The sequence below is a fragment of the Lampris incognitus genome, chromosome 13 (genome assembly GCF_029633865.1).
Source record: "Lampris incognitus isolate fLamInc1 chromosome 13, fLamInc1.hap2, whole genome shotgun sequence".
NCBI lineage: Eukaryota > Metazoa > Chordata > Actinopteri > Lampriformes > Lampridae > Lampris > Lampris incognitus.
In genome coordinates, this window is record NC_079223.1 from 24,635,876 (window position 1) to 24,660,022 (window position 24,147).

General features: G+C 42.9%; 1 protein-coding gene across 1 annotated transcript in view; it reads right to left on the reverse strand.

Annotated features, from left to right (window-relative positions):
* adam12b (ADAM metallopeptidase domain 12b) overlaps positions 1-24,147 on the reverse strand; it is a 130,049-nt gene that overhangs the window by 21,782 nt on the left and 84,120 nt on the right. Inside the window, exons 6-11 of the mRNA XM_056291633.1 lie at positions 23,954-24,143; positions 22,139-22,204; positions 21,146-21,217; positions 20,435-20,604; positions 20,233-20,317; positions 13,962-14,110 (exon numbers count right to left, since the gene is read on the reverse strand). Coding sequence (XP_056147608.1) covers positions 13,962-14,110; positions 20,233-20,317; positions 20,435-20,604; positions 21,146-21,217; positions 22,139-22,204; positions 23,954-24,143 — 732 coding nt within the window. The remainder of the gene's footprint in view (positions 1-13,961; positions 14,111-20,232; positions 20,318-20,434; positions 20,605-21,145; positions 21,218-22,138; positions 22,205-23,953; positions 24,144-24,147) is intronic.

A 24,147-nucleotide genomic window follows, 5' to 3' on the forward strand; every position in this document is an offset into this window, starting at 1 on the left:
CAAAGATGAAGGCAAATCATGCTCTGACTGGAAAACCAGTGGGCTCTTGTTCACCTTATGCATTCACAGGGCCTACACATATTTAACGGTTTATCGACATCAGATGAGCTCCAATTGGACACACAATTTCAGTCCGTAGTGATGCTCAGCCTGGGTGGTGTAGGCTGATTAAGACAACAGGGTGGAGGCAACTGTTCGTGTGTGTCCGTGCCTGTGTATGTGTGCATCTGAGCCCCTGTTATATTCACTATAGCAATTCTGAAACCACATAATTTCAAGCACATTAATTTCGGTCCCTGGGATTGCTTACCTGAAGTGCTGAGTAATGTCTAATTTAGAGAGGAGAGAAATTGGATTTCACATTGAAAATAAGAAACGTTATGAATCTAAAGATGAAATTGTCTGATGTGCCAATAACAGCTGTGAAGCTGGGGGGAGGGTCTCGCTGCTAGAGTGAGTTTCTCTGGGACTATAAAAACAAAGGGACAGACACCAGAAAAGGACAGAAAAAGATAAAAAGGGTGAGAGAGTGTTGAGACAGCAACAGACAAACAGACAGACAGACGGGTTGATAGATAGATGGAGGCTGAGTGAGAAACAAAGAAAGACACTGTGTGAACAAACATAAGATACAAAGCCAAAAAGACAAACAGAAAGCACAGGGAAGTGAGTCAATCGTGAGTGAAAACAGACTGATATGAATGGACAGAGACACCAAGAAACAGATTGAGGCTGTGAGGAGTTTTTAAGTCATCTCAGCAGACACAGAATAAAGAAGATGAACAAACAGACAGGCCTGAAACAGAGAAACAAATGGAAAGGCAGTTGGCAACTTAACATGTTCTCAGCCCTGTGTCCTGCTTTGAACTCTGTAGGCAAGCTGATTGGACTGGCAGTGTGAGACATAAGCCACAGGACATGATTATAACACTGTGTATAATGAACTTGCAGGTTGGACCATAAGCCTGACCTGATAATGCTAGGAAACTGGAATAACATCACATGGAACTGACACAGGACAACTGGCTTTGGAAATGGGTCTGGTATCTCAGAGCTCACAGTCATAGTGGAACAAAGTAGCTTGAAACAGAGGATGTTAGAAAAGTCCTGCTGACACCAGGCTATTAGTGGAAGACATGGGCTGGCAGTGACCTCTGGATAGCTGCGAGAGGAAGGCAAACATGGCACAGATTGAGGCAGCTGGCATAGTGTGCTTGAAAAGCTTAGCTTCAGACACAACCATGTCACATACTTGCATGGCAATGGACTGACTCGGGTTTTCAACTGCAACAGGGTGTGGAGGCTGCAGATGCTGTTGGCTTGGAAGGGTGGATTTGTGAGAATCCAACAATGCACATGACATGTTTGTGTAGCTTGGCACTGTGCAGTAGTAGAGGATATGTGATGTGTTGCCTCTAACTAAGGGATTTAGCTGTGGTACCTGCATGGATATTTCCCTGTTGTCAGTTGACCCTTTGGTGAGATTGCTCCAAAGGAGGCCAGCGATAACTGAGTAGACACTTAATGTGAAAAAAGGGTTCTGTCTTATTCCCAGAGCACAGAGAAAATTGACATGTTTTACCAACCACCTGTGGGCAGTGGTGTACTGGGCATCGGGCATACCGGGACAAATCCCACTGGGCCGCTGCATATGGGCCCATGACAGGCCTTGTGTGCCTGTCATTTTGGGGTGCACATGACAACGTGCTGAAAGCGTGTTCCAGGACTGGGCTCACTGGCCAGTCACAACCAAGTTAGTTAAAGCATGTTAACATTCTAGACTAATGCAAAAGTAGCGTGCAGCCAATGAAAGCCATGGACAAGATCAAAAAGTAAAGGAGGAGCCGAAAAATTTAGAGAAAAAAGGAAGCAGGCATTAGAGGCACAGGCTTCCAAATGTAAGCAAGCATGAAACCGTCCAGACCCACGGCGCACCTGTGCTGCGCACGTAGGTGGAGCAAGGTAGTGTTCAATGATAAAGGCGGGGGACCAGCAAGCAGCGATTATGTTCCAGGGATTAGTCATATCCTCAGTGTCACGAGTAAAACTAGGCTAACTATATAGCTAGCTAGCTTTGTCATGTTCTCACCTCTGTAACGATATTTGTTGTCCTCTGTGTGTCCAATGCTATTTAAGAGGACCAGGCTGAAGCGATGAGATGGATGTTAAATTATAAGTTAGGCTGCATGTTCAGTTAAAACTGCTGTAACTTGTTGTTACAAAATGACCCCACTGATAGGCTTCTTATTACTATTTAAGCCATGGTGATGGCATGTTACAATATGTCTGCGCCAATTGAAATACGTCCTGAAACAGACATATGCTACTTTCCATTGCAAAAGCCTTTGAATACATTCAGAATCACTTGTCAACAATAGTGGTTTATGCCCACCCTAATCCGGGCTGGTCTCACACACACACACACACATACACACACACACACACACATACACACACACACACACACACACACACACACACACACACACACACACACACACACACACACACACACACACACACACACATAAACGCAGTGTCATAACAATAGCTTTGCAGTGCTATGAGGGGATCCACACACCATGTCAAGGGCGGACCAGATGCACAGGCCAAGTTTCTTGATAATAGCATTGTCTGCCACTTATATATTAAAACAAAAAAACAAAAAAACAAAAAGAACAAAAGCAAAAACAGAGGGAAATACAGTCTATCAATTCCCTCCTGCTGTCAGCGGGGAGGTTCACTTGGTTTGGCTTGGTCTGGCTTTAGACCCGTAGGGGAATAAAGTGTTACCTGCATTCGGCCATTATAGCATTGGACTTGACTGCAGCAACATCGTGTCCGTGTTTTGTTACTTTCTATTCCCCCTTACAGGGGCGTAACGTGGGCAGGTCTGCTGAGGCCAAAAGCTCTTTCTCTCTGTCCCTCTCTAAAGGCCTTTGCACACCAAGTCCGTATTTTTCGTTCGACATTGTCGCACGTTTAAAAATAAATACGACGTCACATTGTGTCAATTACGTTTACACACCGACTCCGGAAGTTTCGCCCGTCATTAAAGTTTTTGGAAGAGATTCGATTTTCTGCGGTTTTTCGCATCCGTCAAAAGCATTTGGAGAGTTGTTTGACCACTGACAGCCACCGTACATGCAAACATCGTCATCCAAAAAAAAAAAAACTTTATGACAAAGAAAACATTTTTCCTTGACTCATTTTTCTTCTGAGAATGTACATATAGCGGTGTCTTCTGTACTGATGTTAATAACTTTAAACATAGGAAAATCACTAACTTCAATGTGAAAATGGAGCATGTCTTATTCAGAGTAACTAAAGATGACCTTGATAATGTCCAATTTTTACATATGATTAATCTTCTTTTAATTTTTGGTAAATATCATATCCATACCAGCAAATTTTCTGCCCGTAAACACAACTTCTTCATCTTCAAAGCTATTCTTTGACCAATATTTAGATACTCTCAAATTTAGTAAACACAGTAAAGCCATCAAAACTAGAAACATTTTCGAAACTATTTGTCTTCCTGAAAATACTGTACTGAGCCCCCCAGTTTATACTATTTCATTTTACACAACCTTTGCTTCTTTTTTTTTCCTTTTGGAGGATGCTTTGTTTTCTTTGTATCCTGCTGTTCATTGTATTATTGTATACCTGTTCATTGTACATTGTATTATTTGAATTGTATTTATTTTGATTAATAAAAAGTGGGGGGGGGCAGATTGTGCAGATTGTCGCCGCAACATTGTGGTCTTCTTTTTAATGTGTGGTTCCAGTGTTGCTAGCAGCGTATCAAACTGGACCACAGACATCCTGGAATAGATCTGGAAACGATCGGGATAATTCCGCAGCTCCTTTACCAGCAGGTGAAACTCTCCCTGCTCTTGACGTCTTCTCAGGATTGGATGGCCCAAATCCTCCAAAGAGGATACATACTGAGTCTCACACCAGCCAGTCAGACTAGCTTGGTCTCGTCAGAAAGGCACGAACTGAGGAAGCCTCTTGGATGAGAGGCGAAACGTCTTCACGGATATATACCAAGTCCAGTTGCACTTGATTCGACTCCTTTGGATAACCATGAGCTGGATGAATGAGAACATTCACAGACATGATGGCCCCAATATTTTCTTTTTCTTTCAAGAAGTGAGAGGACCACAAAATCATCCTCACTGCTTGATGACTCCATTTCGTCTTGTATTGCGAATTTTCGCGATGAATAGAACGAGAAGAACACGCATCGGACTCAGTGTGCAAGGTTTCTGTGCGTAACGATTTTTATGGGATGACGGATTAAAAAAACTCACACTTTTTCAGTCTTCTATTCTCTGCCAGAGTGTTGATCTCTCCTCCCTTTCCACACATACATACGGACATGCAATATGCACACACTTGCACGTGCGTGCATATTTGCACACGCTCGAGTCAATTTCCCAATGTCTGTCCACCACACACACACACACACACACACACACACACACACACACACACACACACACACACACACACACACACACAGTGTCTATTATCACAGCTGAGGCCATGCACCACCTATATTGTCCAGGAAATAATCCCAGCCAGGACTATAGATTTCATTGGATAATATTAGCTTAATGCGCTGCACCTTCTCACTGTATAGGTGGCTGGTGTCGAACTAATTATCTTTGCATTACCGCAGCTGTGCACAACAGACCTGCAGGATCTGGTTAAAAAATCTCAATGTCTGCCAATGACTGATGGTTGATGTGTAATGACTGTGTAAATAACAGTCAGATAGATACACAGTGTAAAAGATTATGACTTTATTAATATGCTGATGGTCATAATGATTGTGGAGAGAGATAAAAATATGTATTGTGATATGGACTGGTACTGTTAGACTGACTTTTCTTTAGTTGACCATGTCAACCCAATGCCAATCCACATAACATCTCAGTTGCTGACATTTTCCCATTTTGAAAGAATGAATTTGTCTTCGGCTGCCTGCATTTACCCTTCCCATGTTGCCATTTCTATTTATCTTTAGCAAGCTGGGCTTTGTTCAAAACTGGACTGACATCTGTCTTATTGCAATGAAACATCTGTGTACCATGGTGCATATATACACTACCGTTCAAAAGTTTGGGATCACCCAAACAATTTCGTGTTTTCCATGAAAAGTCACACTTATTCACCACCATATGTTGTGAAATGAATAGAAAATAGAGTCAAGACATTGACAAGGTTAGAAATAATGATTTTTATTTGAAATAAGATTTTTTTTACATCAAACTTTGCTTTCGTTAAAGAATCCTCCATTTGCAGCAATTACAGCATTGCAGACCTTTGGCATTCTAGCTGTTAATTTGTTGAGGTAATCTGGAGAAATTGCACCCCACGCTTCCAGAAGCAGCTCCCACAAGTTGGATTGGTTGGATGGGCACTTCTTTGAGCAGATTGAGTTTCTGGAGCATCACATTTGTGGGGTCAATTAAACGCTCAAAATGGCCAGAAAAAGAGAACTTTCATCTGAAACTCGACAGTCTATTCTTGTTCTTAGAAATGAAGGCTATTCCATGCGAGAAATTGCTAAGAAATTGAAGATGTCCTACACCGGTGTGTACTACTCCCTTCAGAGGACAGCACAAACAGGCTCTAACAGGTACTATTTAATGAAGATGCTAGTTGGGGACCTGTGAGGCATCTGTTTCTCAAACTAGAGACTCTAATGTACTTATCTTCTTGCTCAGTTGTGCAACGCGGCCTCCCACTTCTTTTTCTACTCTGGTTAGAGCCTGTTTGTGCTGTCCTCTGAAGGGAGTAGTACACACCGGTGTAGGAAATCTTCAATTTCTTAGCAATTTCTCGCATGGAATAGCCTTCATTTCTAAGAACAAGAATAGACTGTCGAGTTTCAGATGAAAGTTCTCTTTTTCTGGCCATTTTGAGCGTTTAATTGACCCCACAAATGTGATGCTCCAGAAACTCAATCTGCTCAAAGAAGTGCCCATCCAACCAATCCAACTTGTGGGAGCTGCTTCTGGAAGCGTGGGGTGCAATTTCTCCAGATTACCTCAACAAATTAACAGCTAGAATCCCAAAGGTCTGCAATGCTGTAATTGCTGCAAATGGAGGATTCTTTGACGAAAGCAAAGTTTGATGTAAAAAAAATCTTATTTCAAATACAAATCATTATTTCTAACCTTGTCAATGTCTTGACTCTATTTTCTATTCATTTCACAACATATGGTGGTGAATAAGTGTGACTTTTCATGGAAAACACAAAATTGTTTGGGTGATCCCAAACTTTTGAACGGTAGTGTATATATATATATATATATATATATATATATATATATATATATATATATATATATATATATATATTATGTATATACAGATGGTAAGACACACACAATGATTTGGCAAAGTTAATTTGCAGCCTTATATTAAGTGGGATGTAGTCTCCAGGGGACAAAGCATATTTTTCCCTAGATGTAGTGCCATAGGGGCAGCCCAGATGATTCATGTCAGATTGATTCGAATCAAAACATGAAGCCTGTGGGTTTATAAGAGAAAGAAATGCCAGCCCAGATAGAAGGCGATGCGTGTCTGTTGACAGTGAAGTCAGTAGTGGCACATAGCAATGCTATTCCTCTGTAGGTCCCCTGACGTCAGACGGTCTCTAGTTCTCATTATGTCTGTGCTGTAAAGCAGCCTTTTTGTCGCATACACTCAAAGTTAAGGCCAGTTTAACAGAAGATGACGTCTCTGGCCTTTAGGCAGATGTGAGGCTCTGATGTAACACTGGTGCTGATCTATGGCGATTTAACATTAACCCTGAATACCAGGAAGGCACAATCCAAAAAAAAAATCATCACTGGCAATGAAAGCAACTTTCTCCTGCTTCACCACAGCAGAAATGCGTTATATTCTGTTATTTGTTTCTCCTTTTGCTCTCTTTGACAAACTAGCAGCTAGTCAAAAGCTCACTCGTATCACTATACAGGTCATTCTGTTTCTTGGAAAAGAACCAGCTCATCGTCCACCTTTAGCTCCCTGTTGTGGCTCACATTTCTGCCCAACTGCATATGATACAGCCCTTCAGCATAACTACCTGGCACAAACTACTTTGAGATTTGTCTTGATGCATGCTCAGTAATCCAGGTAAGAACATCAAAGAATGTTGAATTAGTTCACCTGGATACAATGTTTATTGACAGATACGTTTCATCACTCATTCGACTGAAGAGGTCACTTAGATGAGTGATGAAACGTATCTGTCAATAAACATTGTATCCGGGTCGCTCGGGTAGCGTAGCGGTCTATTCCATTGCCTACCAACAACGGGGATCGCTGGTTCGAATCCCAGTGTTACCTTCAGCTTGATCAGACATCCCTACAGACACAACTGGCCGTGTCTGCGGGTGGGAAACCGGATGTGGGTGTGTCCTGGTCGCTGCACTAGCGCCTCCTATGGTCGGTCGGGGTGCCTGTTCGGGGGGGGGAACTGGGGGGAATAGCGTGATCCTCCCACATGCTACATCCCCCTGGCGAAACTCCTCACTGTCAGGTGAAAAGAAGCAGTTGGCGACTCCACATGTATTGGAAGAGACATGGCAGTCTGCAGCCCCGGATCGGCAGAGGGGATGGAGCAGCGACCAGGAAGGCTCAGAAGAGTGGGGTAATTGGCTGGATACAATTGGGGAGGGGAAAAAATCAAATAAATAAACAAACGCTATATCTAGATGAACTAATTCAACCTTCTTTAATACTTTTGAGCTTTCTCTGGCTTATTACTGAATGACACAACTTTTAAAAGAAAAGTTTCCATTTCAACATACCCACTCCGTTTCTGTAAGTCTCCTCAGTCCCTCACAGCTTCCCTTGTCAAGACTCACGACACAAATCTGTTGTGGGTGATCTTTGTAGCTCATAAACATTTCATGGACATCTAGGTGTACTCTAAGACTTAGTTTACGCTTGAGTGTGCTACTTTTCAACAGCTATCACTTGTAAAAAAAATAAATAAATTTTTGATAGAAAAAAGGGTTGAATAACAGCCTTTTACTTCAACTACACACAACCAGAATTTTGTAACCATGCAAACACTGTTATAGACTGGGGGCCAGTTGGACTGCTTCATATTGCCATATAGATAAAAAGATCTCCACGTAGATGCCAGATAGCACTTAATTTTGCTTCTGTCAAGAAGCATTATACGAAAGGGTCCGGCAATCAAGAATTAAATTACACTTCTTTACATACACTGATGAGCCAATGGCGACAGGCATGGATGCAAGTCCATGAATATTGGGATGGCATCCAGTGCTTTACCTGTGCCCCATAGGGTTAGTGGTTGTGCCAGGAAGGCCATCCAACATAACATTTTGCCAGATCACTATGCGGATTGACAAGACTGCCCTCACAGGGTACCGATGGAAACTATCAAATCCACTGTGGTGACCCCTGAGAAACAGGGAACAAGCCGAAAGAAGACGAACATGTACACTGATGAGCCAAAACATTATGACCACCTGCCTAATATGATGTTGCTCTTCTGTGTGCCACCAAAACAGTGCCGAGTCGAGTCAGACTCTACAAGACCCCTGAAGGTGTCCTGTGGTATCTGGCACCAAAACATTGGCAGCAGATCCTTCAAGTTCTGTAAGTTGCGAGGTAGAGCCACTGTGGATCGGATTGTCGGTCAAGCACATCCCACAGATGCTCAATTGGATAGAGATCTGGACACTTCATCATGTTCCTCAAACCATTTCTGAACAATGTGTGCAGTGTGGCAGTGTGCATTATCCTGCTGAAGAGGCCACTGCCATCAGGGAATACCCTTGCCATGAAGGGGTGTTCCTGGTCTGCAACAATTCTGGCCATTCACCCACATGAATGGCCAGACCCAGGGTTTCCCAGCAGAATTGACAGCATCACACTGCCTCCACCAGCTTGTCATCTTCCCACAGTGCATCCTGGTACCATCACTTCCCCGGATAAATGGCACACATGCACATGGCCATCCACATGATCTGAAAGAAAACGGGACTCATCGGACAAGGCCACCTTCTTCCACTACTCTAAGGTCCAGTTACAATGCTCGTGTGCCCATTATTGGCACTTTCGATGGTGGACAAGGGTCATTATGAGCACTCTGACTGGTCTGCGGTTATGTAGCCCAATACGCAGCAGGATGTGATGCACTGTATGTTGTGACACATCCCTCCCTTAACCATCATTAAAATGTGACTTGTGCCACAGAGTAGACCTTCATTCAGCTCAGACCAGATGTGATAGCCTTCCTTGCCCCCGCTCATGGATGAGCCTTGGGTGCCCAACACCCTGTCTCTGGTTGGTGGTTTGTCCCTCCTCAGACCACTGTCAATAGGTACTCACCACTGATGACCAGGAGCCCCCCACAAGCCTTGTCGTTTGAGATGCTCTGACCAAAACAATTTGGGCCTTGTCAAAGTCACTCAGGTCTTTACTCCTGCCCATTTCGTTGACTACGAGAACTGATTGTTCGCTTACCATCTAATCTACCCAGACCTTGACATGTGCCCCTGTTTGGAGATGATCAACGTTATTCAGTTCACCTGTGAGTGGTCAAAATGTTTTGGCTCATCATTGTATTTTCTCCATTGTCTTCTCTTCGTGTTTCTCTTTCTATCTCTCAGTAAACTGTTTGTAGCTACCTCTCTGCCACTCTCTCCATTCCAACACCAAGGGAGATAAAAGAGAAATAACACTGCTGGTTGCTCATGCTGCCGGTCTATTCAATTCAAAATCCTTTATTTGTCCCTCAAGGGGCAATTTGAGTCAAGCAAGTTTGCAAACAAGTACACATATACAATTCACTCACACACATTTAAAAAAAAATAAAAAATACAAATATGACAATGTCAGAAAGAGTTTAAACACACAAGGATCCAGGCATAAAACACCTCTCTGTGGATTTCTCTCTGCATGCCCTGGCCCTGATTGCAGCTGGCAGCGTCGGTGATAATCACATCATTTTGATGCAGCTTGTCCTCCCCTCCATTAGCAAGTCTAAGTTGAGAGTATCCCACACACACCGCAAACTACGCTACGCCGCTTGCGAGGTTGTGAGCAAGACTGCGTTTCACTTTCTGAAAAAAGGAACCGAATCTCAAGAGGGGGGAAACGAGTTCAAGATTGGTGACTGAAATTAATTCTTTTTTTTTCTTCTTTTTTTTTAATTTGTCAATCTGGTAACTGTGAAATTCAGTTTGATATTTCAGGAAGTTCAACTGGGTAGATAACCACCAAAGTCAAACTTAAACTTGTGTAAATGCAAAAAGTTTTATCTCCGTGCTGGCTCAGAAACGCTAGTGAGATGTGTTCCTTCAGGCTTGCTACATGTCCTCTGCTGTACCTATTGTTAAATAGCAGCCTCCCTCGCTGACAAAGTAAAAGGAATAATATGATTAATTATTTCTGAGAAAGGGCCATGCTTTGAAAGATCCCCCCTCGTTCTATATATTGCATTTAATGCATTTAACTTGTCATTATTGTCAAACACATGATACGTACACATGCTTCTTTCTTTCAGCATTTGCATGTGGTTTCTTTATAGCAACGGCTCAGCAGTGGAAGTAAATTGAGAACATTAAACGCATAGGGGCTCTTATCATGGTAAAATCCAGCCATTGTCTATGGCAGCACCTGAGACCTTGCTTGCCAGTATTTTCAAAAACAAAGCATTACCCATCTCGACATTAGAAAAATGGAAAACTACACCAGTAGCAAAATATTATTAAGATTAGTGTTATCTAAGAAACTTACGACACATGGATGAGTGGGTTTAAGGGTGAAAGGTTGCATGCAGTCTCAAACTAGGTGGGAGAATGTGCCTGGGGCAAATGGATGAGCAACACTATTTGCACCTTCAACAGCCACTGTGAGCTTGCATTTGTGCGAGCCACTTAACCCCTGCATGCACTTTTTGAGGTCCTCAGTGGCCCTTATCAGAAGCCTTGTCATGGTGATCACTTCCTAGGTATGATTGGGCAGAAATGAATCAGATGTGGGAGGGTGTTACCCAGAAAGAGAAAAAAATGTGCCCCGTCAGCCTATGTGGGTATTAAAAAAAGAATAAATAAAAAGTAAGACTATGGTGACTCATTTCGACCCATTTATTTCAGATACTTAATGAAGTCATCCTCTCAAATTTTCACAGTGACATCATGAGATAGCTTTGGTTCCCTGAAGTGAAGTCATAAAGTCAGCACAGAGTGCATATTTCAAATACGCACTGCATAAATCCAAAAGGTGCTCACAGTGAATTATTTCACGCTGTAGCAAAGACATTTTTTTTCTGCAAAAATAAATGTTACATGAGCATGGCAGGATGAGCTCACGGCTGCCACAGTCTGCACACACACACAGTTTTCTGCGGTCTTTTCTTTTTTTCTTATTCATTTCAGGGGAAAAGGTCAGCTGAGGTTTTCTGGGACAATTCTAACATAAAAGTATGGTTTATTCTTATGGCTTTTTTCTGTTGGCTCCAACAGATTTGGTGGGTTTTACAAATGCCGTATGGACCACATGTGGTTTCCCTCTATGGTGTCTCTGTTTTATGAGAGCATAATTTAGAATAGCTTCACACTGTTTTATTGATTTTTTTTTACGATAAAATTATTGCATTCATCAGAGAGCCAAAGGGACATTTTAGTGGCTTAGATACATCTATTAGAGTCTCAGGTATCTGGTCAGATACCCTCATTTTCAGATCTTACTCCATGTTCCCTACTGGAGTTCAGAGCAGGAGATGGGAGAATAACTTCAATGTTGTACCAAGTCCTTGTAGATATACAGCAAGGGAAGTGATTGAATTTCCCCATTTCTGCACAAAAATGGCAATAACAGACTTCACCCCACAAGCGGTCTATGCACTTGATAAATAGTTTCCTCTGTTTTTAAGCTTTTTCTCTCTCTTTTGCTCTTTCTCCATCTAACTCAGAGTCCTGTAGAATCTATCCTGAGCGCATTCATCTGAGGCTTGTGGGACTCACCATCAGATAAACCAAATTGGCATCAGACCAAGGGTGAAATCTGGTATTACGCTCTGGGTACACCTTATCTGCCTGCTGTTTACTAAGGAACAGTCACATGGTCCATCACTCGCAGCAGTCCCGTTATCACCAGGACCCAGGCAACTGGGGTAGACTGTTAGAACAGTGGCTCTGTCTCAGGCCAGTGCATGTTTGTGTGCTGTGCATTCATGTATGAGTGTGTGTGTGTGTGTGTGTGTGTGTGTGTGTGTGTGTGTGTGTGTGTGTGTGTGTGTGTGTGTGTGTGTGTGTGTGTGTCCAAGCCTTAAACCCCACCCTCACCTACTAGCAAACAGTGCATCAACAACACAGCTCGCCATGACAAAATGTAAAGATGCGATAGCAATCAACCCTACGCGATCCATGAGACTTAATTTATCTTTGTGAGCCATCACCAAGCACAAGGTGAAAAGGGACTTGTTAATTTGTTTGAGCAAATTGAGGCACAGGTAAAAGCTCCATTTGCACATGCCTCATAAAGAACAAAGCTGGGTATCCTTACAGTTCCGCAGTTCCAAAGCAGGGTGTACAAGCAGACGGGACACTCCCAAATTTCGTCACGATAAAAAAAGAGGAATAACGACATTCCAAATCCAGTCTGAGCTGGATTTTGTCTGGGTAAGTCTGCAGCCCCAAAATGACATGGTGGATTTTGATGTTGTCCTTGGCTAAACTGCAACTATTTCTGACATTTTATTGGAACAGCATGAATGCATAAAGAAAAAAAAAACCCATCCAGCCACTCAAAGGTGATAGAGTAAAACCCTGATAAACCGTGAAAGTGCAGCAGCACCATAACCCACACAGTAGTACCAAAACCAGAACGACGTGTAGTTTCAGCCATTTTAATTATGGCACGTTTTTTACACTATGATGCAGAGCAGACTATACTGCACCATCTTATTTCACCAGAATGGAAACACACCAACCTAACATCCTCTCAACGCCTTGAGCAACACACTTGTTCCGTATACGTCATTTGTACTGATTAAGCCTACTTACTGTAACTAGTGACTCACTATGCAAACTATTCTGTATATGGAATAGCTTGTCATATTGTCATCAGCCCAACGACTGACAATCCAAATCTCGATGACAGGACTTTCTGGGCTGACACCACTCAACCATGCAGACCTCGGCTCCACAGAAAAAATGACTTAACGGTGGAGCAGAGAGGAGCAGGGGCATGAAACACAGGGAAAAAAAAGTTATGCTAAGATTGCAATCTATGGTATTGCAATGATGCGTGAGCAAAATGCCAGATCAAGAGGAGACCTTGCTACTCAAAGTGCTTGGTCTTTTACGTTGCTGTGACTTACCTTTGGGTGGTATTGTTTTGTTTTTGTTTGTTGTTTTATGCCTCCCTATTATCCTGTTCCGACAGTTTCTGTTCTTTTTCTTACTCCCATTATTGTTCTGTTCTCCCTTTGATCTTCACCTGTTATTTTACTCAGTAAAGCAGACCTGGTTCTAGACCATAATGATCAAGGGGGCTATGATATATTACGGGGTAAGGGGACTCGGGGTTCCTTACCTTTAAGGAAAAAAAAAATCTTGGGCATTTTCAGTGAAAACTCACCAGAGCATCAGGCAGGTAATGCCTGGGAAATTCTGGGCACAAGAATGGCTATGAGGGGGTAGTTCATGTGAAATTATATTGAGAACTAATCCAAAACGTGCCTCAACCCAATCAGACTTCCACAAGCCTACACATGAATGAAACTTTTTATCCCCTTTTGCAACTTTATTGGGTGGGCTACCTGATCATCTGGGCAGGTTTAGCCCATCCTAGCCCCCCCGTCTACAAAGTTTGTGTGTAAAGGGAGCTCTGAAAAGGCACTATACATAGAAAACGTAAAATTGCTATCATTAGTGCTATTATGAGCATCTCACCCTGTGGAGGGGGTCATAATGCAGCCGCCACGGTCTACGGTCATCCTGCAGCCACAGCCTCGCTCTGGGGTGTCATGGTTCATGCCAAAATTGTGTCCCAGCTCATGGGCTAAAGTCACTGCCGCACCTAGTGGGTTGTCCGAGTGATCCTACCAACAGAAGAAGAAGAAAAAAACAAAAAAACAAAGCATTAGCACATGTATAGTACAATAAATAGTTAACCTAGACTAAAAAAAAAAAGAGAAACATTTCAAAATAGAACAGCAAAAGAACTCCAATGCATGAAATTCTGAATTGTCAGTTGCATTAGAAGTATGATTCAAGTGATTTCTCAACCTTGGTCCTGAGTTCAAGCCTTGGAAGAAAAGCAAGCCACACTGCAGCACTTTTTAAAAAAAAAAATTTAAGTAAAAGAGAAACTTATAACAAAAGATCTTGATGCATGCTCAATCATCCAGGTAAGAAAACCAAAGAAGGTTGAATCAGTTCATCTGGATACGTTTACTGACAGATACGTTAAAGAAGAGGTCATTTAGATGAGTGAAGAAACATATCTGTCAATAAACTTTGTATCCAGATACTGATTCAACCTTCTTTGTTTAACAAAAGACATTTTTAATGGAAAAGTCTCAAAACAGTTGCAGTAACTGTCAGTCGAATTTGTCGCCCTTGTTCATTCTCGCTCTATCCATATCTCTGATGGACATCTGAATTTATCAGAGGGTGCCTGCCTTTCCTTTAACCGTGCAGTCTCAATCCTAACCGCTGCCAGTAGACAGCTGCTGCTGGGGAGCTCCATAAAACGAACCCAATATGACTTGCTTTTGCACTGATAAGTGAGACAAGCGTCCTTCACAAAAAGGCAAAAGGAGATGCAGAATGATAGGGGGAGAGTCGGAAGTTTAAGTTTCACTGAATTTTATAGGGTGACAGGAAGAGGAGGGGAGAGAGAGAGACTGGAAGGACAGAGAGGAAGGGTGTGTGTGTGTGTGTGTGTGTGTGTGTGTGTGCGCGCGCGCACGCACGTGCGCATGTGTGAGTATGGGAGGATGTGATGAGAATGCTTGATTTGGAAAAAAAGGAAAGACAGGAGAAAGAAAAAGAGAAGGCGATGTGGAGTTATGACTGAGGTGAGGCTGCTGCCAAAGGATGCAGTGCAGGTAAGGAGCTGAGAGTCAAACTAAGCCAGTGTGAATTATGGGGGCGCTTTCCCTGCAAGGAGGTACTGCCACATACACACATAAACACATCCAAACTTACACAGCGACTTAGATACCACACTTGGCACACTCACTCACATAAGAATAAACACACACACACACACACACACACACCACACACACACAACGTAATGAAAAGAGTAATGTTTAATGTAAAATAAGCGTAATACATAAAATACTTGATACACAATTGAGTTATATTTCAAATGAGGCAAGGAGTAATAAGGAACCCATCTAGCTACATCATTAATTTACTGAGTTTCCAACTTCTGCCTCTCTCACTGGGATTATTCACTGGTCTCCAGCAGTGGTGCCCCAAACTGCAGAATACGCAAACAGTTCAACCAGTGGACTGAGGGAAATTTGTTGGCTTTTAATGAAAACACTGGCAATGTTGATCTGCTCCGGGTGTAATCAAATCCAACTTTGTCGAGGAAGCATTAGCTTTTCCACAACACTGGACTAGTTGACCCCTGATTTACTTGACACTAGCGAGTCTATTGCAGTGGTGCAAGTCTTGCTCTGCTCATCACAATTATGACACTTTCACGCCAATTGATGTGAATATTACCACAGTGTTATATAGTACTCGAACATTTTCAAAATGGTTGGTATAAAATAGTGAGATAATTCCCTACCCAAACTGTCATTAATATAGTCTATACAGGCATTAAGTAGCAAAATTCCATAGAAAGCTATCTCAGTATAAGAATTAAATACATGATTTGAGAAAATACAGACTAGAAACAACTGAATTTATCTGCCAGTGCAGTAAGATAATTACACTTGGTAACTACAACTACTACTACTGCTACTTTTGGCTTCTCCCGTTAGGGGTCGCCACAGCGGATCATCCATTTCCATCTCTTCCTGTCCTCTGCATCTTCCTCTGTCACACCAGCCACCTGCATGTCCTCCCTCACCACATCCATAAACCAATATATCCAGCATCTCTCCTCCACACATGTCCAAACCATCTCAATCTTGCCTCTCTTGCTTTGTCTCCAAACCATCCAACCTGAGCTGTCCCTCTAATATACTCGTTCCTAATCCTTTCCTTCTTTGTCACTCCAAATGAAAATCTTAGCATCTTCAACTCCACCACCTCCAGCTCCACCTCCTGTCTTTTCGTCAGTGCCACTGTCTCCAAACCATAGGACATAACATAGCTGGTCTCACAACCATCTTGTAAACCTTCCCTTTAAGTCTTGCTGGTACCCTTCTGTTGCAAATCACTCCTGACACTCTTCTCCACTCCTCTTGCCATTTTGAGTGTGCATCGACCATGACTGATGCACACTCAAAATTATGCAGGACCTTTTTTTACTAGTCGACTCAGGTCACGTAGCCCACATCACAACAGATATCAATGCGCAGTTACACAGACTAGCACAATGAGAACAAAATATAGTGCAATGAAATTACATACATAACTGTCTACAAATAATGATGGTAACATCTTTATTTTGCAGCAAACTGAATATAATCTTATGAAATTGAATTGAATCTCTGTTACGTCTGGCATTGCTGCAATAATTGCTGCAACAACCCGGAACGGCTGAATCAGTCCTTAAAGAACGGAATCAGGGCGCGCCTCGCCAAGGGTGCACATTCAATACCAGCCTCCTCCAGACACTGCCGCGCCACCCCACATGCCACCACTGGAGTCTCCCCAGCCTCCCCTCATGCTGGGACAGGAGCTTCAGCTACCTCTGGATAGGCTCCGCCCTGCCCTGGCACACGCTCCAACTCACCCAGTTCAGGCCACAATCAACACACGTCAGAGCCAGATGAAGAACCGGTTCAGGAATCAGGAACACTTTATTTGTCAACCAGACATGACGAGCCAGGCCTCCTGCCATTGCTGCTTACGAAGGGGTCCAGATCCGCCGACCTCACCACGACAATAAGCTACAGTCATTCTGGTAAGATCCTGTCCAGGTCAGCCGACAGCTCGGCCCAGCCACATTCAGGCTCATGGATGGCACTTGCTGGAATTCTAGCTGCCTGCACAAGGTACAGGCCCTCTGGGGCCAGGACTGGGTGTGACCCCTACAGTAGCCCTACCAGCCTCACAGCTTGACACCTCAGCATCCCCAGTCCCTCTGCAGCTTGACACCTCAGCCCCTCCTGCCTAGCTAAGAGTCATGGAGCCAAACCCTGAGGCTAGTGCTGCACCTGTACCCCGCTCAGTCCACGCATGTACCCGGCCTGTGCACCTGCGTGACTTTGTGACCGAGTATCACACTTAGGTTCTGGGGGGGGGGGTATGTCTGGCATTGCTGCGACAATGCTGTGTTCCGATCCAGTTAAATGTTTTTACCTGAGTCACATGAGTGAACGTTGTTAGTTGTGTTGTTTGATTAAATGAACTACGCTCCGACTAGAGCTTCACCTGTCATGTCTTTTTTTCACAACATAATCTCTTCTAGCTAAGGTCTTCATTAAATAGTAAAATTTGAATTTGTACCACCATAAGTAGACCAGCCTCTCAGTTGTGGTAGTTGGTGAAGCTGTTCAAATCAAGCATTGTGTCTGGACAGTTCATGCAGTAAAAACAGTGTGTAGTGTGTTTGCTTCTGGGCTGGACTAAAAGTATATAAAAAATGCAGTACATTGTGTGATGTCATATTTACAATTATAATTTATAATTTCATTTAGCAAATGCTCTTATCCAAAATGACGTACATCTGAGAGTTAATACAACACCAGCAAGGATCTAGTCAGGAGGCAATGACGCAAGTAAGTGTCAAAAGAACTAGGTTCAAGTCCGATAGGACATAGGTGTCAACAGGCAGTGCACAAAGGCAATGCATAGGGTTCATAGAAGCGATAGAAAAAAAGCTACCGTATAACCTCTCCTATTGGTCTGCTCACCCACACAGGAAATCTTGCAGGCGCCCCTACTCTCCACTGTGCTTGAGAAAATCACATGATCCTTTTCTTAAAGGGGGGCTTTTATGTCAAGGTCAATGCAAAGCAAAGCTATTTTCTGCCCTGATTACAGTGCAGCATCGTGGGACCAGTATCCAGTGTTTCCACAGGAAGGATGGGAAATGTCTCTCTGCTTGTCATTTCTATGAGCGGTCTGTGTACGTGTGTCTGTGCCTGTGTGTCTGTTTGTATGTTAAATGTGTGTTTGTGCAGTTCATAGCAGAGTGCTTCCTCACAAAGAATTTGATATGAAAATCGACGGAATTGGCTGTGGGAGACTGAAGTCTATCCTCTAAGCAGTATGGCTGCCTCCACTGTGGGCAGCCATACCAACATGTACCTTAGTTCTGCTGAATGATGAAAGCTAAGCAGGTGAGGGCTTGGCTAGTACTTGGGTGGGAGACCTCCCAGTAAAACCGAGTTGCTGCTGAAAGTGGTGTTGATGGGCCAGTAGTGGGCAGTCTTCCCTATGGTCATAATAACAAAAACCAAATCCCAGTGCAGTGACGGGGACACTGTGCTGTAGGAGATGGCGTCCTTTGGATGAGGCGTTAAACCGATATCCTGACTCACTGTGGTCATTAAAGATCCCATGGCACTTATCGCAAAGAGTAAGGGGTCCCTCGGTGTCCTGGCAAAATTCCCAACCTGGCTCTCTCCATCTGGCCACCTAATCATCCCCCCATGTAATTGGCTCAATGATTCATCTCTCTCCACTTCAAGCTGATGTGTGGTGTCTGTTCTGCGCAAAATGGCTGCCCTGAATCGTCCAGGTGGGTGCTACACATTGGTGGTGGTTGAGGTGTCCCCCCCTCCCTTCAATCTGAAGTGCTTTGGGTGTCTAGATAAAGCGCTATATAAATGTAATCAATTATAATCCATTATATGAAAATCGATGGACTTGGATGTGGGAGACTGAAGGCTATCCTCCAAGCAGCTATAAGATAGCTGTGGACTTGAGAAAATGACGGGGTTTTGCTGAGACCAAGCAAGGCTTAAATGTTCTAGCTGATAACATTTCCAGCCTCGTGGGGGAATAGCTTTTCTCCCAAACATATGATTACATCCCATTCTGTTTTGTTTGCTTTAACAACCTAATCTCCAGCTGCCAACGTGTAAAAGAGCTGTGGAAACTTAGATATAAAAAGAAAACATCTCTGCCCTGGACAAACTGTGGAATTTAGACTACATGTGAAGTTGTTATTGGCAATGGCACACGGCAGTGTATAGTGTAAGAAGTATTTCATCTGATACAGCAGCCCTATTACTCCACACATGGCTGCTTAATCTCGACCCAGAGTGTCTGCAGTCTTTAAGTAATGGTAAGGGGTGAACATCTGGAAAGACCCACAGCCAGCAAGGAAACAAATAAATTAGTGGGAAAACATATATCTCAGTTGGCGCTTTAAGATATTAGGCAGATGACAACGTCGTGGTTGGGCATTGGTGTCAAGTGATATAGTGCTTGGCATCAAAATCCAAACAGAAAATTTACTATGTGCAAAGACCTAGTGGACCAGGGACATAGTGCTGCTGCGTGTAAAAAAAAAAAAAAAAAAAAAGCATTTTGCTTCAACGGCACCCTGTATGTGGGAGGTATACACAATTTATCACATCTAATAAAAATGTAAATGTGGAACTGTTTGAACCCTGCGCGCTACGATTTACTCCACCCACCCCTTTAGAATTGTCAGGGGGAAATACCTAGGGCCATCACCTGGCATCGCAAGGGTATGTGAGAGAGAGAGAGAGAGAGAGAGAGAGAGAGAGAGAGAGAGAGAGAGAGAGAGAGAGAGAGAGAGAGAGAGAGAGAGAGAGAGAGAGAGAGAGAGAGAGAGAGAGAGAGAGAGAAAGAGAGAGAGAGAAGATACAATTTTATGCTTTTGAGACTATATTTTCCCATATTGTTTTGTTTGTTTGGGCTCTGTTGTGCAGTAGAAGTCTGAGATCTGTGTTTTGCAAGCGGCGCTGAATAATGAACAGATTTTCTCTGCAAAATACATCTGGATTATGTCAGCCTAGAGGCTTGAAGCAATGCCTAACTGTTACAACCACACAACATGGACAAACACAAGGGAGGAGGACCACAAGGCAGGGTGGGAAGGTGCCTTACTCACCATGACAATGCCCCCGGACTGCTCCACTGTGCACATGCTCATTATTGGGGCCATGCCAATGGTGGTGCCCTGGAAATAAACCCCACTAGAGAGAAAAAGGGGTGCAAACTCAGGGTGAGGGTTCAGAAGAGAATTTTGTATTCATGCGTATCAATTTACTTGCATGATCAATTTATTTGCTGAGCCATGCTGCCGTCCTGACCTGATGAGCTGAGCGTTGTCATGAGGTTTCTGTGGCAGCAATTTGACTTTTCTCCAGTCCAGGAACTCGTGCAGGGTGGTGAAGGGATCTTGGTTGATGGGACATTTATCAGAGTCACTCCACACCTCCAAACCCACCAAGGCCACGCGGATGTTAAGGGCCCTGTAGAACTGCAGTGGTAGTTGGCGAGTGCATGCACGCACACACACACAAACACACACACAGAAAAGTCAGATATAATTAGTGTGGATAAAAGGTCTCGTAGCCTTTTATTGGTTTAGAATGCATAGAAAATACCTTCATGGGCCAAATGGCTACCATTCACGAATCCTTCATAAATTTAATGGAAGAGGCATCTAACTGACGGCACATGTAACCATTTATACGAGTCCCGTGTATGCCTATAAGAACCTGGTTTAAAAAAAAAGAAGAGGATTCTGTCCATGTTGCTCACAGTTACAAAATGTGTCTTTCTTGTCTTTGGCTTCCTTATTATAATCCATTCCCCTAATGTCCATGCTAGCTATCCATCCATAGCACCAGAGAAGGTTTTGGATGGAGTAAGAACAGCCATTAAGAGTTGTCGACTTTAATATATCACACAGCAATCCCATTAATCTCTGCTGCCAGCTATAGTTCTATTAAAAAAAAAAGAAAAAGAAAAAAAAGAGTGATATATTCCTCCTGTGCAAAGGGGGAAGGGTGTTTTACCTTGTCCACGTAATTGGCTATCTCTGCCAGTCTTTGTTTCACCCTCTCCACGTCCTTTCCTTGTTTCTGGAACTGAACACAAAATACAAACACACACACACACGCACGCACGCACGCACGCACGCACACACACACACACACACACACACACACACACACACACACACACACACACACATATTTATTGACTTTTTATTAAGAGCTAAATTTGAGAGTTAATTTTATAATCAAGTAAAACCGCAAATTAAAGAAAGTAGCTAAAAAAGAAAAGAAGAGCACCCTCAAGGTCATGGTTTTTATTCGCATTAGAGACTCTTGTCAAATTCTCAAATGGCACATTTTATGTGCATCAGTTAGACTGTCAAGCTGGGACCATCTGGATCTAGGGCAATTTCCAAGTGTGAGAGAAATGAATGGCAAAGTTACACTGAGCGGCTGTATTGTCAGATTATACTGCCTGCCAAGCTTTGGACCCAAATCCAAGGGGAAACAGACCTTCCGTGGCCATCCTACTGTGTATCCACCTGCATTGATGCTGGAGGTTTCTAAAAGCAATTTCAAGCCAAACTTAACAATATAACTAATACATTTTCCTTCTTTTCTTTCTCTCCATCTTTGTTTGTGCGTTTCTTTTTTTTAATATATTTCCTTCCGTCTTCCAATTCATTGGCACCAATCTTATGGAGGAAATCCCGGAATGAGCCCTTCTCTACTTTCAGAAGACTTTTTCTCCATCCACATGGCTTTATCTTATTTCCTGTCTGCTCCACTGGGGAATCATTCAGTACTTCCTGTTGAAACAAGGCTGCTACCACAGACCACACTGCTTGTTGCACACTGACCTAATTCTGCAGCTCCAACAGGATCTACTCCACTGTTATTCTATTTTTTCTTTTTTTCTTGTTCCCTGTAAACAACTGTTGGTTTTTCAATGTATTGCTTCCGTCCGGTAAACACAATATTTGTGAATGGGAAGCAAGGCAGAAGCATTACCTCTCTGTTATCTGCAACAATGATCAGCTCCACATATTTGGTTGTCTTCTGGGTGTGTCTTTTATGCTGGGGTAAAAACAGAAAATATCTATATAAAAAGGTTCAGTGAATTACAGGGGGGAAACAAACAACGAAAAGACTGAAAAAAAAACAACAACTGTACATTTGGATCAGGGAGAGAAAAAGAGGGAAAAAAAAGTTGGCTTAAACAGTAGAACACTAAGTCACTCCATCCTCCACATAACCCAACATTTGATGTACTGGTGCTTCCTGTGGGCCCATACTGAAAACCTCATGATGGAACCTTACAAGCTTCAACGGCATGAATCATTGCAAGAGGCAGCTCATCCCATCTTCTGTGCACATTGCACAGCTGAGAGAAGCAAAGGCATCGCACAAAAGCAGGCACAGACTGGCCATCGCAGCATCGGGAGTTTTCCTGGTGGGCTGCAGCTACAATGGGCCAGCCCATTTGCTTTTTTTCTTTTTTTCTCTTCATGATTTATTTTTATTTTTGATATCTTAAGTTCGTGGTTTGAAATTGATAAGCCGAAGTTATTACAGCTGTATGGCCTGTGTTGCTAACAGGCTAAGTGATGCTGGCCATCCCAAGTGTACTGAATTTATGCTTTTAAAGAGCCCCGTTGCACTTGTAGACTATGGTAATAGTGTTTATTTACTGACAAATAGCATTCATGGTAACTGGTAGTCATGCTTCCATTTCATAGTGTTACCATTCTATTATATTTTGCTCTTGTTGTTGTTGTATTGTTCATTAACTATATTGTATGTTTATTTATTTTATTTTTTTTGTACTATTTTATTATCCTAGGATACCTACCAACATCAGGCAAAGGGACTATGGAACTATACAGGGACTATGGAAACTAGCTTATTAGCTAACTCGGGTACATTTACATTTGTTTCAAATGTTGATTAATGTACATTGTCCCTTCCCAAATAAACGTTTAAATTTAAAATAAAGAATAATCACATATTGCTAGGTAATGTCATGTTAATATATGATAAAGTTTCTCTGCAGTACTTTGTTGGAACGTATATACAGGTATGTGGGATGTCACATTGTCTTCATGCTATGATAGCGGCCAGTGGCTAATTATACACAGATTATAGCCCCGGTCCGTCTCCGCACAAAAGCTAATTGCTCATGAGCCAAGTCACAGGCTTCTATGGATCTTTTTGCCCTGTGCCCTGTTCATGAACAGTAGAACTGATGCCCTTAAATGTACCCTGAGATCAGGGGCCATTGACTAAACATTTTCTGTTTGATTTCCCTCCAGCCAAACTGAACATGGGGCTTTTGAATGCCTTGGCCTTTACCTGGGACAGATGGACCCCCACTTGTTATATCCAAAACAGTGGCCAAAACCTCTGCATGTGGCCCAAAATGTGCGCTCTGAACCCAGATAAAAGGAATGTGAAGCCCGAGGCAAAACACTGATGGGGGCTTCTCTGGTCTGGGCACAGGGGATGTCTATTTATCTTTGGTCAAATGTTCATTAATCTTTGGTCAAATACATTTGGAACCAAATCTTGCCCTTCTCACGAGCTTAAACACTCTCCATCTCTCTCTCTCTCTCTCTCTCTCTCTCTCTCTCTCTCTCTCTCTCTCTCTCTCTCTCTCTCTCTCTCTCTCTCTCTCTCTCTCTCTCTCTCTCTCTCTCTCTCTCAATATATATGTATTTATATATATTATACCTTTTTTAATGACATGCTGCAGTAGCTTTGAAGTGTACGTAATGTTCGATTGCTGTCCATGCAGAGAAATAAAAATCAATATGACACTTTTCTCACCCTAGTGCTGAAAGATTGGAAGGGGCTGCTAAGGTGGCTGTCAGAGGCAATAGAAGACATGTTGAAACCATGGCCACAGCTTCCTGGGGTCAGATCGAGATCTCCCACTTGGTAGATGAAGTGAGTACTTCTGTCAGCGTCAGACAGCGGCTCAATGAGGAATGTCTTGTTCTCAAGAGTGATGAAGCCCCTGC